Below are 19,471 nucleotides of genomic sequence, written 5' to 3'. Positions count from 1 at the left end.
GCTCCAACATACGAATGACAAATGAGCAACGGCCAAATTGATGTTAACGCCCAAGCTTTGAGTTATACGTTTCCACAACTGAAACGTATTGATCTGTTTTGCCATTTTCCGTTCCTAGAGTTTCTGTGGACAAAATAGGTCAAAATATTGCATTTAAAACCAAACAGCCTTTCTGGCCTGTTCTTAGATTTAGTTTAAGGGGGCATTGAGAGTTTCTCAGAAATAAATCTCAGCATAATGGGATGCATTTGTGACATATTTGCGAATGCGCTGATGTTGCTGTCAGATGCGGTGATGATAAGGCAATAAGTGAATCTGCAAAACTCTAAGGAGGTAAAATAGCAGAGTTGACAGCGAGCTTGTTAGGTTCACTGTCTGTTGTCGCCTCTTATTTAGTCAGATCAAAATGACGTGCAGTTGTTTATCTGAAGAGCCCATGTCAGAGGGGTTTCCATAGTTACTTGTGCGTCTGTAAAATAGGAGAGATCTGCCGCTTGTGTGGATTTAATGAAAAGTGCTCTCAGGGACTGCTGAATTATGCATGTGGAGAAACACTCACAACTGAGGAACTTTTCGAACTGTATGAATTTTTTATTTATTTTTCTGGACTAAGTTTAGCTCTATTATAGTAGGTATGTTTGATGTGTTCTTTTAATCGTAATACGTTTCTCTCTCTTCAGTTTCTCTGCAGGTCAATATTACACCTGCACAGGGAGAGATCAGTGTTGGAGAATCTCGATTCTTTTTGTGTGAAGGTAAGTTTTCAGATTGACCAGGAACCTTCTGGCCCTCATTACAGTGCTTTGAAGAGTTTTCTCCAGTTTTTCAGCTTTGACCGCTTGACTGACTTTGTTCTGTAGATAATTTGAACTTTAGTTATGCCATTTATTCTTGGACTTTGTAAGATTTTCTACAAGAGGCTTCTTGGCGTGACACCATAGAAATAGAAACAGAGTGCCAGCTGACCAGGTTATGGTTTTATATTAATAATATGTTTGGCATTCAAAATTAATTTGACATTGATGCCATTCTTTGCCTACAAAAATGTAATGGGTCTGTTTATCCATCTGTATTGCATACATACTCTCAATCTTTCTTTCCTACTGTCATTTAACCAGAAACATTAACACTGCACATTTTCTGCTTTATGAGCAAATGTGTTTCCTTCTGGAAAGGAAATATAGTTTATAGCAGAGTTTAGGGGTTTTCAAACTGGGCTCTAGGGAAAGGGTTGTTTGGGGTTTGTAAAAAATTTAAGAGAAGGTAAAAAAACAAAACAAAAAAAAACTGTGTACGGTTTCATTCTGACCTTGAGATTTTACTTTGGTTATTATATTCTGTTTAGATATTTGCAGCGATGATTTTAATAGTAAGAATTTGATACGATAAAACATTGAAACCTTTGTTACCTTATAAATGTTCTGAATTAAATACATCCTTGCTGAATAAAAGTATTTATTTCTTAAAAAAAAAAAAAAAAACATTTATATACAGTATTACAGAGAGTGAGCACAAATACAAACTATTTTTGAATGTATGCATCATTCTTGGCCTCTGCTGCCTTTATCTTCTTCTCTGGGGGTTTTAAGACTATTTTCTTTACAAAACTGCTTTGGAACAGCATTTATTGTGAGAAGTGAAAACTTAGTACTAAAATGTTTTCCTATTTTTATTTCTTTTGGCTATAACACCATGACCGACAGTATAAATCAGTGGTTTAATTTTGCAAATATATTGTTATCATATTACATTTACTACATTTCTCATACAGTAGAAATAGGGGCTTTATATATTGCAATAAATATTTGTCTTTTATAGTTTAGGAAAGGGGATCATTGTATTTGTGAGTTCTTTCACTCAATGACCACCTGTTTCTACTGAATGTTTTTAAGGATGTGTGTCCCCTGTTTTTGACTCTTCTCAATGTCACACTTGTAATGATTTCTTAAATAAATCGTCTGATTTTTCATGTTTTTGTGACCTAAAAAAATCAGTAATCTAGATGATTAATTTGCTGAAATAGTACACTAAGTGTGGATTCAACTTTAATGATGCTGATGGTGTTCTATGTCAGCAAATATCACATAGGACTCAGTAAACGAGATCCATGTGAATAAGGCTTACAAGAGTAATACGTTTGTGTGCCTATATCTCACTTTGAAAAAACGTTTTTCCTGGATCCACTCTTCTGGGCTTCATTCGAAGACACAAAGGCATGGAACAGCGGCTCTGATAATTGGTCTCAGCACTAGAGGCTTCAGCAGTGCCGTGTCCTATGGTCCACTGATTTGGGTAATAGACTGGTAACCCGAGAATCGGTTGACGTTTTAAGGTTGTGCCTTCTGACAGCTGTTGTGCCAGCGACACCTAATCCCAACTAATTCAAGCAAACAATTCAATCGCGCCAGGCCTGATTTGCTTTTGATTGATTTATCTCTGTTTTGTGGATGGTTACACAAGCTTAACATTTAACCGATTGATTTATATGATGACACATTTAATTCCTGAGATCACTTCATTAATGTTGATGTGTTCATTTGGTTTGGGTTGTAGTTATCGGTGGGGCCAAAGAAATCGACTGGTTTTCTCCAACCGGGGAGAAAATTGAGCCAGGCAGACTGGATGTCAGCGTGATTCGCAATGATGAGACGTCATCCACTCTCACCATCTATAACGCAAAGGTTGACAACGCAGGCACATACAAATGTGTGGCCAGCAGTGGAGATCGGGAAGCCGAAGCCACCGTCAATCTGAAGATATACCGTAAGATATGACATGTCTGATTCATCTGTGCTGGAAGAATAAATGCTTTAGAATGACAAAATGAAAGTTGTGTTGTCAAATTTAATTTTACGTTTTCTATGTATTGTATGGGAAAAACATCTGAAGTTTGGCACACTAGTTGGAAAGAGTCTGAACATTCCTTGTGCCAATTGTGGGGTCTCCATCTCAATTTCTTTAGTCCCATTAACAGGTTAAATTTTAATTAATGCTTCTGATCATTGTATTCTCAAGAAAATAAAAGTTGCACCGGGTCAAAATTAAATTGTTTTGACAGAAAAAAAAATCTAATGTCGCCTCAGTAAACTAAATGTAATGTAAATGTATTGTAAAATGGCAGTAAATGAAAATAGAATAAAAAAAATACAAACAATTAATATATGTTAGCTCCCCTCACTCAACAACAAATCCTTTAATTTAATAATATTCAGAAATAAAAAATGGAAGTATAAAGCAAACACAAATTATTGTGGCATTCATTATAAAAATGTTTTTTAAACGCCAAGCTTAAATGGATTTATTTAAAGTGAAACGGAAATGCACCATAAAAGTAAACTTGAACTAATTTAGCACAAACCAAATGTTTCTGTGATTGATGTTAAATGCACTATATATTCATGTCACTTTAAAATACAAGTCACAGCCCATTTCAGATGACCAAATGCAACTTATATTTCCAAAAATGCAGTATACAGTATATATTTTTTGAAGGCGCTTTTGAAGAGACTTTATTTTGGATGATGACTTGGTTCCTTGCTGTACACTACAACAATACAAAATTAATCATTGCATGATAAATTGAAGTCGTTGCTGAACTGCTGTTTTTTCCTCCAGAAAAAATTACTTTCACAAATGTCCCATCACCTCAAGAGTTCACTGAAGAGGACAATGCCATTATAGTGTGTGACGTCATAAGCTCACCTCCACCCAACGTCCTCTGGAAATACAAAGGTGCAAAAATCCAGTTCGAGAAAGATGGTAAGTGAAAAGTTCCACACTTTACATGTGAAAAATGATGCGTTACATAAGAAGCGTGACTTGCTTTGCTGTAACTCTCACTGTTTGCGTTCATTAATAAATTGATGAGATCATTAGTGCCTCCTAATGCTGCTTTCTCAGAAATGTGGCACTTTATTTATCCCTGTTATAACAGCTGAACAAAAGTGTTAAATCGATACATTTGCATGCGATTTTAATACGCAATTTCGCAGACATCTGTTCCACCCTTGTTCTGTTCCACAGTCCGTTTCAGGATTTTGAATAACAACCATCTCCAAATCCGAGGGATCAGGAAGACCGACGAGGGTGTCTACACTTGTGAGGGCCGCATTAAAGCCCGCGGAGAGGTTGACTTTCGGAGCATTAAAGTGGTTGTTAACGGTGAGTTCTTATTCATCTTTTTGTCCCTGTAATGCTCTGATTTTTTACATTTTAGGTGAGAAGATCCCTACCAGTGTTAATTTCGTTGACTAAATATTTTCGTCATTATTTTCGTCACGAATATATTTTTGTGGACGAAAACGAAACGAAAACTAAAATAGAAGGTACTGATGGAGACTAAAACTATGACTAAATTGATTGACATTATCGTCAACGAATAAAGGACGAGACGAAAATAGACTGTGACGAAAATCAAATCAGCAGACGGGAGAGATGCGAGGAATGAACAAAAGAACCGGCAAAACAGAACAGACTGCATGAGAGAAGAGAACCAATCCGAGCCTGACTTATTGAGACGTATAGCGAAGGTTTTCAGTTTTTAAATGAGCTCCCGGGAAGACGGCATTCGAAGAGGTGATGTCTAAAAGAGCAACAAAATGTCCACAGCTCACTTCACGTTTGACGACGAACAAAACAAAACAAAGCGTAAAGCACGCTCATTCGTGGCAAGAACACAACCAATTTGAAAAGACATTTACAGACGAGCCACCCGGACATTTTCTCAAATGTAATTTCACAACGATGTTCTTTTGTTTATTGAGCTAAGCAAAACTGGAAGACTGCAGTGCGTAGATGTTGTAGCATTAAATATTACGAACTTAAAAGTACTGTAAAATAGCCCCTTCTTCAAGTTAGATGAGAGCACAATACTAATACGTAATATTATGATACATACATTTGATTAATACTAATGTTTAGTATATTTTATAATGTTCTACTTGTTGACAATATCACAAATATTTCTATATTCGTCATGTGAAACATGAATGTTCACATCCTATCATTATACATACAAATCTAGCAATATTGTAGTATTTAAAACATACAATATTGCTAGACAAATGAATACCTTATAAAATCTTGTTACTTTTTTATATCCACCTAGCTGCCAACTTATTAAATATTTACTTTAAATGTATGCACTTATTGTTCAGCTCAGCTGTAAGCTTTAAGGTCCTGGACCTAACCTTATTTTTCTTTTATTGATGGTCAGTTGGCAGCTAGTTATTGTTTACATTATCATGACAGTGTTTGTTGCTGCATAGAAGCTTTTGAATCGAAATAAAGACACAGTTGTGTTGAAATAAAGTTGAATTTGTGTTTTATATATTTTGGTTAAGTTTGTTTCCTATACCAGCTGTAAAAATTTGTCTAGTAAATCTGTTATTGATTTTAGTCTTATTTTAGTCGACTAAAATACCAAGCAATTTTAGTCGACTAAAATAAGACTAAAATTAAAACAAATCAGATGACTAAAACTTGACTAAAACTAAAAAGAATTATACTCAAAAGACTAAGACTAAAACTAAATTAAAATTTTGTGTCAAAATTAACACTGATCCCTACAGAATCTAATCCCACATTGACTCCAGAGCCAGTCCATTGGGATGAGACAACTTGCCTCAATTGACAAATTATACAAATGCTTTACATTGTTTCATTCTTTAGATTTTTATTCTAATAATTTAAATAGCCCAGTAATCCCATTAAATTGGATTACCAAAGCTTAATTGGTCAAATTATACATTTATTTATTTGTCTTTTCAGCTTGCAGGCTAAAAGCTTAGCCTACTAGCTTAGCATAGCGTTAACTGGTTAAGAGAAGCTCTTTTGATTTAGCTAGAAGAACATATCACAATATACACAAAAAAACACAATGTGTATTTGATCCACGGCTGTGTTGGTGTATAAAGCTCAGTGTTTTGTGTTGAGGATCAGACATTTTTTGAAGTAGCTGTTGTCAAGCTGCTCCACAGATGTTTTTCTCTCATCTCCTTTTGATTTCTTTCTCATTTGCCATGTCGTTTTCTTTCCTGCATTAAACCCTGTAATTTAACCTCTTATGTCTGCCTTTCTGTTTATTTGTTTTCTAGTTTGAGTCTTATTTGAGTCCTTGGCAGGTTCTCTTTATGTTGTTGTTTAGTCTGCTTGAGCAACCACAGTGCAGGCTGTAGTAACAAAATACATAACAGAATTTGTGAGTTTCTTTTTATCAGAGAGGATCAGCAGATATTTACACCAAAATTTGTTATATTATCCATTGGCAGCCAATTTGATTCCTTTTTCAGCATGTGCCAGATATGCTGCAGTGCCAAATTCTCTTTGCGAATGTGATCAGAGTGATCCTTTGAACAGTGTAACTGTCTTTTTCATCAAGATTGCACATTCATGAAAGAGTAAAGCTGTATTTTAAATAACTTCATAAAATACACATTATCAAAAGTTTATGAAAATGTGCCAGTTGAGGCTTGAAGCAACATTGTACTATAACAAAAGTATTTAGTTGTTGTACATTACATACTTTGACTTTTTTAAATTATGTATGTATGTATATTAGTTTTCAAGGAGGTTCACATCATGGCATTTCAATTTCTGTAAAGTGCTTATTTCTTGTTCTGCAATGGTTGTTCCCTGAAGGCAGCAAGCATATATACAACAGGATTTCTGATTAAATGTTAGATTGTATTTTATTAAAATTGATTTGGCTATGCATGTGTGAAAAAAAAAAATAATAATAATAATAATAAAAAAATTAAATAAATAAATATAAATATATGTATATATATATATATATATATATATATATATATATATATATATATATATATATATATATATATACATATATATATACAGTATATATATATATATATATATATATATATATATATATATATATATATATATATATATATATATATATTTTTTTTTTTTTTTTTCTTTTTTTTTTTTTATGGCTCTGTATATAAAGCTGCAACTTTCTTTTCTGCTCAGTCCTTCCCACTATACGAATCCGTCAAGCGGAAACGAACGGCACCGCTGACATGGGCTTCTCAACCCTGCTGGCCTGTGATGCTGACGGATTTCCTGAGCCGATGGTGACCTGGACACGGTAAGCCCATTTTCTTTCACAAAAGGAGAAACAAAGCACTACTGCAACAGTGGTTTTGCTGCACCTCCTCTTGTGTATTTTGGATTAGGAATTCAAAGCAAGATGTAAAGGCCTCTGAATAAATGAAGAACTTTTGTGGATGACATGGAATAGAAAAACACACCATTAGTACTTTTAAAGTGTGAGTCTCTCCTCAGCCATCACCGTGTTCTCAGCGGGAGTGCGTACTCTCTCAGATCGTGGAGGAGTGTGTGTGAAATATGAATCCTTCGGGATGATACAACACGCCTCAAGGATCTTTTGTTCGGTCATGAAGTGGGGGATGAGGGAAGGAGGTGTTTATTTGTCTCAAAATAACTCAGGTCCTCTACTCTGACAAGGGTTATGGTATATTTATTACTTGTTTGACCTTAAATCAAGGGATCACCACTCTGGTCAGGAATCCTATGATTTCAAGAGTGTCTTCACAAAGACCACTAATGGAGGGGCAAATAGAACTAGAATGAAAAGTAGAGTTTGGCTAACAGATTCCAATTGTCTTTTTCTTATTAGTAAAATTTCAGTATATTAGTGAATATTTAACATAGGGGTCCATGGAAAAATGTGTATCTTAAAAATATATTTAAAATAATATTTTGACGCACTACTTTCTAAAAGGATATTATAATTTATTTTTTATTACTTACATTCAATACAATAAATTAATATAATAGTAATAACAATTTATTGTTATTATTCAGTACAATTATTTAATATTTCTTATTTTCTATTTTATTATTTTTTTAAATTAAACTAAATCCACAGTTTCAATTGTTTATTTATATTTCTAATATAAATTCCGTAAAATTACTGTTACTATTATTATTATTACTACTACTTATACTAATATAATAATTTAATATACATTATTATTATTACTATTATTATGAATACATTTTTAATAATTGTATTTAATTATAATAAAACTAGATATACTATTATACACATTGTTATATTTTTATTTCTTAACTTTTTTCTATATATATATATATATATATATATATATATATATATAAATATATATATATAAATAAAATAACCCCTGCTATAATCATCATCCCTGAAAATAACTTTTAATCCATAGTTATTCGCTTCAACTATTTTTCCCCAGAATTTTGCTTGCCTTATAGAACAGGCTCTTTGAAAAGAAAAAAAAAAATGTTCAGATAAGTCTCCCCCATTGCTGTATTGTTTCAATATGTTAGTACGTTATTTCCTCTCAGGAACAACGTTCCACTGGAGAGCGGCGAAAAATACTACTTCAATGAAGACGGCTCTGAGATGACAATACAAGATGTGACAAAGCTGGACGAGGGAGATTACACATGCATTGCTAAGAACAAAGCTGGGGAGAGCGAACAAGAACTTAGCCTTAAAGTCTTTGGTAAGAATTCATGAGAGATGAAGTCTCGCAGGAGTCTAGAGATTTGACAGCACTCCATTGAAGTTCTTACTGAACATTCAGCAATGACAAAAAAATAAAACATTATTCAATTTTATTCTGCAGAGAACAAAGTGTAGTTGCATGAATATATTGTTTTATGCCTTAAAGAAATATTCCACTTGACTCAATGTTTTCTTTCCTCCTTGTAATGTTTTTAAAAGGTTTCACATAGGAAATTTTAAGAATTTCTATCAAATCCTAAACACATTTTAAATTAAATAAAACAAAATAGGGAGATTTTCATCCAAAGTGATGGATGTTGGCAAGCTCTAAAATGATGAGAAAACACCATAATAATAGTTAACCAAATGTTCAAGTCTTATAATAGAAATAGACTAAAAGCTGCTGTCAGATCTCATTCACACATCTGTTTGTCCAAAAATTGGCAAAATCATTTGCAAGAGATATGGAAACTTGGGCATCAAAACTTGTCTTTACATGCCATATTAAAATTATCATTCTGCAAAACGTCTCCTTTTGTGTAATCTTTTTAATATGTGTCCTCTCACAGTGAAACCCAAGATCACATATCTGGAAAGCCAGACTGCAACAGAAATGGATGAACAGGTCACATTAACATGCGATGCCACCGGAGACCCCACACCCACCATCACGTGGAGCTTCGGCACCCGGGTCTTCCCCGAGGGAGAGCAGGTAACCCCAAATGCACAGGCACAGGTCCTCCTCACTTGATAGATGTGGGACCAGGAGCTAGAAGAGTAGCATGTTGATCACGGTCGTACAGACAGATGGAGTCATGGTGCACCTGCCTCTGGCTGTTTCATGCATTCAATTCTTTTTGTCTGCAGGAGCACCAAAAAAGGATTTATCAGGTATGAGATCATAAGGTCAGGTATAGTAACTGGCCACTTAGATCTTTTTCTATATTACCGTGTTTTCCAAAAATGTCTCTGGTGTTGCCTGCATACTCAAGACGTTTGCTAATCGACCGTCTGGTGTTTCGATTTCCTGAAGTTCTTCAAGTCGTGATGCTTTCTGCAGTTGTTGATATGTGGAAAAGACTTGCATGGTGGTGAAATACTATTGCAACAGTTCCTGAGAGGAAAAGTGATGATGGATGAGCTCTAAGAATTGCTTTACATTTGCTCTGTTCCACAACCTAGTGAGCTGTCCTAGAGAGGCTGCATTGCGTTAAGACACCATAGGCGTTAAGGCTGCTCCAAACACTTTAAATGAATCATGCTGCCGCCTTAGATACCTCGTTTTAACCTGATTCTAAGGCAGAACCAGTTTTACTCTTTGCAGAGAATCAAAATCCAGAATATATTGTAATGAGCTCAGTGAAAAATAAATCTAAGATTGCAGATTAAAGAAAAGGTGATATAAAGGTATATTATATATATTTTTCAAATCAGTCTCAAAGTATTGTTAGAACTAAACATGGATTATTTTACTCTGTATTTTTGTGTGCTGTCTTTTATGCTTGTTAGAGTATTACATTGTTAGCTTAGCAGCACGCTAAAGTTTTTAGCCTTTATTTGGATAGGACAGGAAGTGAAGTGGGAGAGAGAGAGACGGGGGCGAGATCAGGAAAGGTCCACAAGCTGGTACTCGAACTCGGGACGGCTGAGGCACAATGCCGTGATCAGTGTTGGGGGTAACACATTACATTAAGTTACACGAGTTACGTAATCTGATTACTTTTTCTAAGTAACTAGTAAAGTAATGCATTACTTTTACATTTACAATCAAATATCTGAGTTACTTTTTCAAATAAGTAATGCAAGTTACTTTTTTTTCTCATTTATTCATTGACACCTCTCCTGTCCTTTGAGAGAAATCGGGAGTGAGATGCAGAGGCACTTTATTCAGCACAAGGCTTAAAAAAATGGTTTCATGATTGTTTTTTTTGTTTTTTACCTGTTTATATATTTAAGTTTTAGATTTGTTGCATTATTATTTAGTAATTTTAGGGCTTCAACTTCAGTTCATCAACTTATTTCAGTCAGTTGCCAAGGCAATTTATTTATTTTTGAACATTTTTAAAAGGTTTTTCATCAAACATTTTAATTTGAACTTTTTCTATGAACATTCACAAGCAGGTTCTTCTTACTATTCAATGAAGATCCACTTAAATGCCACAGTTCAGAATTGTGCTTGTTTAATTTCTCTGAGGATATTACATTATTCTGCCAAAAATGAATAAATAAATAAAAATAAGCTTCAAAAAATTAATATAATACTTTAAATTGCTCTTTTGTACTGTTTCAACTTGTTATTTACTCTGATAATAGCCAAGGAAGCTGGCATGGTGTAAAAACACAATCCAACCAACCAATTTCAATTAACACTTTGTAGTTAAGGATAATAACCCTGTTTGAGTTTCAGTGACATTTAAGCCGTCCGCTAGGTTTTAGAACAGAGCTTTTGACCTCTATCCTTGAGGTATATAAAAAATAAAGGATTTCTAGTTGTAAGCCTCAAAAAATAATAAATAAGCTCAATCTCGCTTATACCGAGTCACTATCATCACAGTGTTCCTGAAGGAGCATGATTTATATAAGCTCTTTGTTGGAGTGCTTTGTCATTTCCTATGTGTCGTCTTGTCCAGTCTTGCTCATCTCATGTGGGTGTTGGGTTTTCACGATTGCCAGCATCTCTTCACTGGCCTGTGCTGATGACCGTTTATTTCTTTATGGTTACAAAAATGATTAGCAGGTTACTTTGCCTGTTTAACATTTTATTTGTCAGCATCAGATATGACCAGCTGTCTTTTGTTGATTGTCTTTCAAGAAAAATGAAATCTAAATTGATTTTATGTACTTTCTTAATATACATTCCTGGACATGATCTATCAATGCATGTTATACCAGAGGGGAAAAATGCATCAAAATGTAATAACTTTAAGCTCTGGTTAAAACAGTTAGTTAGTTATTGTTGTTTTGTCCATCAGGAAAATATAATTCAATAAGCAAATAGCTTTCAGGCTTGTACATCGAAACTGATGAACTACTATATACCACAAGAAATATTATTTTCAAAATTTCTGTCTCTCTTGATTGTCTTTCAGTCAACAAGAAATTAAAATCGATAATGTTTACTTTTCTAAAACACATTCATCTTTTTTTCAGAGGAAAAAAAAATCAATGTAAAGTGGATTTATTTGTTTATTTATTTTATTTTGTTGTCCATCTGGAAAAGTAAAAATATAAATAAATAATCAAATACAGTAGCTATCAGGTTTTGAGTGTGTTCACTTTAGGGGTTGCACCGATTAGTCGACTTCAGTGCTCTGCCATCACACCTTAAGCTTGACGTCGACTAGTCGCTGGTCCTATAGAGGGCGCAACAGGATAAGAAATTTTGAAGGACTTCCACATTTATGCTCTGTTTCCAAACATAAAATGACACAAAAAAGCATACTCTGAAAGCGCTCCACAAGACGTGTGATTATATTACTGGATTCTTGAAATGTGTCGAAGTCTATTACTGCCACAGAATATAAACTAAAAAAGTATCTGCAATTTCTCGCAACTCAGAAAAATGTCAGAATTGTGATATACAAACTTTGACTTTTTCCTCACAATTCTGATTTTACATCCTGCAATTTAGTTTTCTTTTTTTCTCTGCTTCTTGTAGTGTTGCTTTCGTCAACGAAAATTATGACTAAATATTGTCGTCAACGAACCTTTATCACGAGATGAGACGCAACGTAAATGCTGGTCATGTGACAATGACTATAATTATATGTATCATGCAAAAGTTTTGACAAATAAAAACGTGACTAAATGTGTTTTACAAAGTTTACAGAGTTGAAAATGGAGCCGTCAAGTCGGACATTTTCTGCACCCGTTATTGACACTAACGCGGTGTTTGCATACTTTATCACAGATGAAGTGAATTAAATGCATTTGTCAAATACAGAGATGTTTCAGAAACATTTCCATGAGCAACAGAAACACTTTTTATATACTGCTCAATATAGTGCCAACTTTTCATGAATAAAGTTCAAAATGATCATATACTATTTAAATAATAATAAAGTGGGGGTATATACGCTTTTATAAATGTTGTATGATAAATGTGACTCAATACAACAGTGTGACTACAATAGAAAAAATGCTATTTACCATTCTAAAAACACAGATTTGTGGCCATTAATGGAACCGAAAAGGTTCAAATAACCCGAAACACACTCTGGAGAAACTGCTGTAGCTGAGTCAGTTGGCTGCTCTTGAAACACTCTCGTAGTAGTTCGATGCCACACGTGATAGTCATGTGGAGTCGGCGCAAGTGTATTAAACGTCTCTAATCAGATGGAATTTCTAACCGGCATACACTGTTTCAAGACAGATTGCGATCGGTTTGCACGGCGCTGCAGAAAGTCGAATGCACATATTATTATTTTGCAGTATTTCTGTCTCACTTCAGGGGCAGCATCAGGTCACACTGTGCAGATGCAGGCAACATCACTTCCTCGAGCCCCACTCACGCCATTATTTAGAAGACGACAACAAACAAAGTTACGTCTGACTCAGAGAAAGGGACCGATGTGTGTACTTCTAACATGTTTGGTTGGTAAAATAAATGTTGTAAATTCAAATTCAAAAAGAGCATTTTCGTGTCTGGAATGGATGTATTCTTGAGTCTTTAAGGTAACAATAATATAATAAGATAAAGTCTATACTGCTAGGTACTTATACTATATTGACTGGATTAAATAGAATTGCATTTCTAAAAAGAGACTAAAATACAATTTTCATTGACTAAAACTAGACTAAGGCCCAATCCCAATTTTATTTTATACCCCTTCCCCTTCCCCTTCACCTTGTTCCTTGAAACAGAGTGTCAAGGGGTAGGGGAGACAATATTCCCGTAAGTATTGGGACACCACTACCATGACGTTACACGTCATCATTCGTCGTCTAGCTCTTACAATACACACATATACTAGTGCTGCCTTCAAAAACTGGCCAGATGAAGGCATCTCAGGAGACAAGAAGTGAAGCTAACATTGAATTCGGACATGCCTTGATGTCTTCCTACCTTGGAATGCTTCCTTAAAATGCAGTAGGTGTGCATTAGAGCCTTTAATTATCGTTCTGTAATGAGCTGACACACACACATATCGGAAATCGCACAGCTCACACATCCAGGAGAATTTAAACTTGTCAACTGCTTCCTCACGACTTTTATTAAGTACAGTTAAAATACTGAATTGCTACATTATATTTTCCAGCGACGAAAGGATACAGTCGCTGATAAACGCACAGACACGAATACATGCAACTTCCATTTCTCTTTCTCTCTCTCTCTCTCTCTCTTTCTCTCTCGAATAGGCTATATTTGAGAAAATGATTTAGCAATTTCTAATTATTGGGGGGATTAGTCTACGTCAGTTATCGCCCAGATCAGATATATGCTGTGGCACTATCATGCGGTCTGTAATGATATGACGTTAGCAGATATTAGCGATTTTTTGCAAACATTTCTTTGAGTAACATGACCACTAATATGAACTCACAATTGAATGTAACATAAAACAAATGATTACTTTTCGTTAAAATCTTTATTTATGCCAAAAAAGCTTACATTTATGTGTCTTTTTGTTCGCTGTAGCAGCAATGTTTCCGAGATAATTCATAGCCTTTCGTTTTAAGTGTGGTCCCGAAAAAATCTTCGTTTGAAGGGCTATCTGGCCCTTCCCCTTCCTCTTTCCCCTCCAACCAAAAGAGAATCGAGACAAGGGGGAGGACTAATGGGTAGAATTGGAATTGGGCTTAAATGTCATCAGTTTTCATCGACTAAATAGTCATGGATAATACTGACTAAAATAAGACTAAAATGCTCAGACATTTAGTTGACTGAAACTTGACTAGACTAAAAAGAGTATGAACGTTACTATAAGACTAGACTAAAACTAAAATTAAAACAGGCTGCCAAAAACAACAATAGTTTCTTGTTAATTCCACGGAATAAAAATAAAATAAAACTTGCAATTATATATATATATATATATATTTTTTTTGTAATTGTGACTTTTTTTCTCGCAGTTGCTAGAATACATCCCACAATGGCAAGTTGCAATAACCTTTTTTAATTTGATTTTTTTTTTTGTCCTGTGGTAGAAACAAGCTTTTATTGAAATGTCATGAAGTTTTATACAAATGCTGTTTCATGCTGACTGTACCTATGCAGTTTGGTGAAGACAATCAACAGTAAGTGTTTCTAATAGTCACTTGTGAAAAGCAAATTGCCATAACACTGCTAATTATTTTTGAATGTGTGACTTTGCTATTCCAACAGGGCTATAAAGAACATCACATGCTTGAAGTGGGATTTTTTAATTTCTTGTTGGCACAACTTTTTTTTTTTTCTCACAACAATATTTTACTGGGTGCTCCAGATGAAGAATGCCTTTTTAATAATTCAGTCTTATGGCTACAGATTCTTTTGCTTGAGGATGTGGGAAGGGTTTATTGAAAATATTTACTAGTGCTGTAGATCTTCTTGCTCCACGTGATGCATGTTTCTACATTCTCCTTGCCCTCTTTTACACAGCTGTGTCATGTATTACAACTGCGTTCATATGTGCATGGAAATCCTTCAGTGTCTTGAGTTTCCTGTCGTTTTAAAATAAATGTTTTCTCCCTCAAAGAGACCCAAATCGTATCTTATCTTCTGACTGTAATAGTTGGGTTAATAAAAAATGAGTTGAGAACTGTAATATATTGCAGTCTCTGAGCCACTTACCAAGGTGCTAGACAAATGAGCAGGTCATAAAAATGGCAGGGTAGGAGCGCCGAAGGGCGATAAAGAATTGGCCACGGACAACAGCTTATCACAATCCGGTTTGAAAGACAAGAGGAGAATTCAACCTCTGAACAAGGAGCAATACATCAGCCACTTTTTCTCTTGTCTTTTCTCAGTTGTGCCTTCCTTTCTGGGTCTCCTTTCAGAAATCTATATAGCACTAGTCTAAAATTAAAATTAAAACAGGCCGCCGAAAACAACACTAGTTTCTTGTTAATTACCGTATTTTCCGAACTATAAGTCACACTTTTTTTCATATTTTGGCTGGTCCTGCGACTTATAGTCAGGTGCGACTTATTTATCAAAATTAATTTGACATGAACCAAGAGAAATGAACCAAGAGAAATGAAATAAGAGAAAACATTACCGTCTACAGCCGCGAGAGGGTGCGTAATGTTTTCTCTTGGTTCTAAATAAATGCGACTTATAGTCCAGTGCGACTTATAAATGTTATTTTCCTCGTCATGACATATTTTTGGACTGATGCCACTTATACTCAGGTGCGACTTATAGTCCAAAAAATACGGTACACAGAATAAAAAAAAACGAGTTGTAGGTTTAGGGAAAGGGAGCCAAAAATTTTAATTAAACCACTTACCCTTGTGTTGTTCTCAACTTTTTGCGGGGTAGGATTCAAAAGGAGATATTTTTTTTTCTTTTTTTATAATTTTATAAAAGAATGTAATAACTACAAAAGAGTTACTAGTTTGAGATGGTTGTAGGTTTAGGGAGCGTTTTGATCTTAAACCCATCTCCAAATCTTAAACACTCCAAAGAGAGCAGGCCATGAGTAATGCAGCTCTTGTTTTCAGATACGATGCTCTTTCAGATGAATGCAGTATGGTAGTGCTGTCATTGATAGATTTATCCATTTTTGCCAGTGACCCCACAGCCAGTGAAAAGCCCCCCATCCCCTGAGCTTGGTAAACAACATTTCCTGGCAAACTGTAGCTGATCTGATTATCTGATCTCTTACTGTAGTAGTTCCACTGGAGCGTAGGATTTTCATAGCAGCCGTGTTGATGTTTTTTATCCAGCAAGAGGGAATAGTTTAAAGAGTCTTCCAGGTTAAATACAACTTTTGCGCTCTCATCATTGTCTGTGGTACATTATTAATAATTGCATTTCTGATTTAGAAAATTTAAAGAAGAATATTAAAGGATATTCTCTTTGATCTTCTGAGATGAAATAATTGATTGTATAATGAAAATACTCACTTTGAGAATTTAAAACTCCTTTTATTTAAACCAAACTGAGTAAACAACTTCATGTTATTGGCATCACATCAGTGACACTGATTAAAAAATGTGATCTGTCCAGTTATGATAATGTAATGAGAAAGCAGAATAGATTATATTATTTTTGTACACTAATTATAAGAGTAAAATCAGCAGCAGAAAACGTGTGCCATGTCTGGCTTTGTAGCAGCTGCTGCTCTGCATGTCCTCCCAAACAAATTAAATGAACGGTGTGAAGTAGGAGGATTTCCAAGATTTAGAAGTGTTTTTTTTTGCTCTTTCAGAGCATCTGTGCTTTCTCTCTCCTAAAGATTACCTTGATACCTATTCATCACAAGTATATAAGGCATAACAGGTTAGCAGCCAAGAATGCTATTTCAGTAAGAATTTGCTGCATATTTATGGTGTTAATGATTTGTTAGTAGACACAATAAAAGAAAGACCCTGCCCAGTGTTATCCAACAGACGACTATCAAAAATATAATTTGATAAGTTCAAATACTTGTATTCAGTAAAGACGCATGATGTCTGTTCCAAATAAATGCTGTTCTTTTGAACTTTCCATTAAGCAAAAATCTTGACATTTTTTTTATCTTGTTTTCCAAAATATTAAAATAATATTTAATTCGTCCTCCCTCTATGTTGAAAAATAAATAAATAAAGATGTCAGTTCATGCGCAGCTCACTATGGATATGCTTCTTTGAACTATTAATTTATGGAGCACAACTGGTTTCAACTCTAATTATAAAAAGAAATGTTTCTTGAGCATCAAAATCCGCACAGAATGATTTCTGAAGGATCATGACACTGAAGACTGGAATAATGATGCTGAAAATTCAGCTTTACATAACAGGAATAAATAAAAATGTTCATTTATAGCTATTTTAAACTGTAGTAAACAATATTATTGTTTTTACTGTATTTCTGAGAAAATAAATGTAGCTTGTTGAGAATAAGAGCCTTCCTTAAAATATTTTTTAAAATAATTTTACCAAATATTTGTACATTAATGTACCATTCTCCCAAATGAACCCAAACATACATTTTATTTGATGTTTTTTATTTTATTTATATGATCCCTATTCATTTCAATCTGATCTTATTGTTTGACATGACCCCATTAAGAAAGTAATACATTTTGACAGAAGAAACTCTCATGCCTTTGTCCCATGTGTGCTCCATCCTCCTTCACTACGATGCCCAAAACTTTTGTACATATAGTGTTGCATTTTACAATAAACACCAATAATTCACTCCTCAATAACTCGTTTGAATAAGCTGCCAAATTCTAGATTTGCTTTATGCATATGGACTTGTTCTCCATTCATATTGTGGTCATTACAGATTCATTGTGTGCATTTGAGCGATCAGAGCAGCCCTGAGGTGTTGGGCACCTGATGTAATCAGAATAATCATCATGTAATAATGTTAACAATACCCTGAACATTTCATTTACATAAGCAGCTTGTTCATTTTGTTCTGGTACTTTATCAGGCCTGAAAATAGCAGACAAGCATTCGTCATTAGCCTAGGGCTTCAGCTTACACTAAGATATTGACTTTAATTAGTAGCAATTAGACGGCATTGCAGAATAAAGGCATTGATCATAACTGTTTATCCCACGCGGGTCTTAGGAGAGGTAGTTAGCTGAATGAAAGCTGCAAGACTAGCAGACTCAGTCTGCTGTCATCATAACAACACTTCAAGGGTTTAGCTTTTTTCTGATGCTCTTGCAAAATGACTCGTTCTGCTCTACTCTCTGCTTTTTGTTGTTGTTGTTGTTGTTGCAAGCACGGTGCAGATGCATATTGTTGTGCTCAAGTGCAATGACACTGAGCGCAGACCATTTCAGGCATCGTTCGATTAGCATCTGTTGCTCTTGGTGTGTTTTGTCTGGTGATAATCTCAATGTTTTCTAGCATGTCAAGTGGTTTCATGTCCATTGCATTGTGTCGCTAAGCATGTGCACGCTCAGCCTCTGCGTGGAGTGTTGTGAGTCCACAGAAAACTTCAGCCACTTTCATGGGGAAAGTGATTGCATAAAGTGTTTATCTGTGTGGTTTAAAAATTCACTGTCACAGTGTTCAAAAGCTAAAGGGTAGTAATATATTCACTTTAGGTACTAATATGTACCATTTAGGGGTAAATGAGACACAAAGTTGTACCTTTTAGCTTTTGTGCCCTAGGGTATAACTTCGATAACTGTTTTTTTCTTCTTGAGAGTGAAGAAATGTAGTCATCCTGTTATCTGCAAAATGTGCAAGGAAGTCTTACAGCATTTTATTGTATTTTTAATGTTGTTATTAATAAAACTGAAGTTTATATGTATAAAATCCATACTTAACCATAATTTTATTATGGAATAAAATATTTATGCAAACATATGTTTCAGACATCCAATTAAAGTATTCAGGAATTTTACATTGCCTTATATGATATGAAATAAATATAATTGTTTGTTATGAGGTGCAAATAAGATGTGCATATGTTTTTGTCTAGCACATGAAGTACATATGTTCAAGAGATAAAAGGACACAGATCACTTTTGTTCTGTTATTCCACTATTAACTATTAAACTACTGTTCCAGCAGTTGACTATCGGTGCCAATTAATTGGTTAACCTCTAATAAAAGGATGCATTTTCTGAAAATGATATTAAAAAAAGGCTTGTTCTCTTGAACAGTTTTGCTTTTCAAGTAAATTCATATTGTTTTCAGTTAAAATCAATTGTTTTTTTTTCTATTATTATTATTATTTTTATTTATTTATTTATTTATTTTTTGCCGGTGCTTTTTTGTAAAGCAACTGTAATTTTTATACTACTTTTGTTTTATTTTATTTTTTTATGGTGTATGTGTAAG

At 34.4% G+C, this 19,471-nt stretch overlaps 1 protein-coding gene across 13 annotated transcripts in view; it reads left to right on the top strand.

Annotated features, from left to right (window-relative positions):
- The window catches only part of LOC113058365 (neural cell adhesion molecule 1-like), an 80,197-nt gene that overhangs the window by 29,171 nt on the left and 31,555 nt on the right, over positions 1-19,471 (top strand). For 8 of the 13 annotated variants that reach the window (XM_026226195.1, XM_026226185.1, XM_026226189.1 and 5 more), the window contains exons 2-9: positions 681-755; positions 2,554-2,763; positions 3,616-3,759; positions 4,024-4,161; positions 6,997-7,114; positions 8,377-8,537; positions 9,109-9,251; positions 9,407-9,430. In XM_026226195.1, coding sequence (XP_026081980.1) covers positions 681-755; positions 2,554-2,763; positions 3,616-3,759; positions 4,024-4,161; positions 6,997-7,114; positions 8,377-8,537; positions 9,109-9,251; positions 9,407-9,430 — 1,013 coding nt within the window. The remainder of the gene's footprint in view (positions 1-680; positions 756-2,553; positions 2,764-3,615; positions 3,760-4,023; positions 4,162-6,996; positions 7,115-8,376; positions 8,538-9,108; positions 9,252-9,406; positions 9,431-19,471) is intronic. The other 5 variants (XM_026226187.1, XM_026226186.1, XM_026226194.1 and 2 more) reach the window with 1 other exon arrangement.

This window comes from Carassius auratus, chromosome 40, assembly GCF_003368295.1.
Source record: "Carassius auratus strain Wakin chromosome 40, ASM336829v1, whole genome shotgun sequence".
Classification (NCBI taxonomy): domain Eukaryota; kingdom Metazoa; phylum Chordata; class Actinopteri; order Cypriniformes; family Cyprinidae; genus Carassius; species Carassius auratus.
This window is presented reverse-complemented; position numbering and strand designations above follow the sequence as displayed.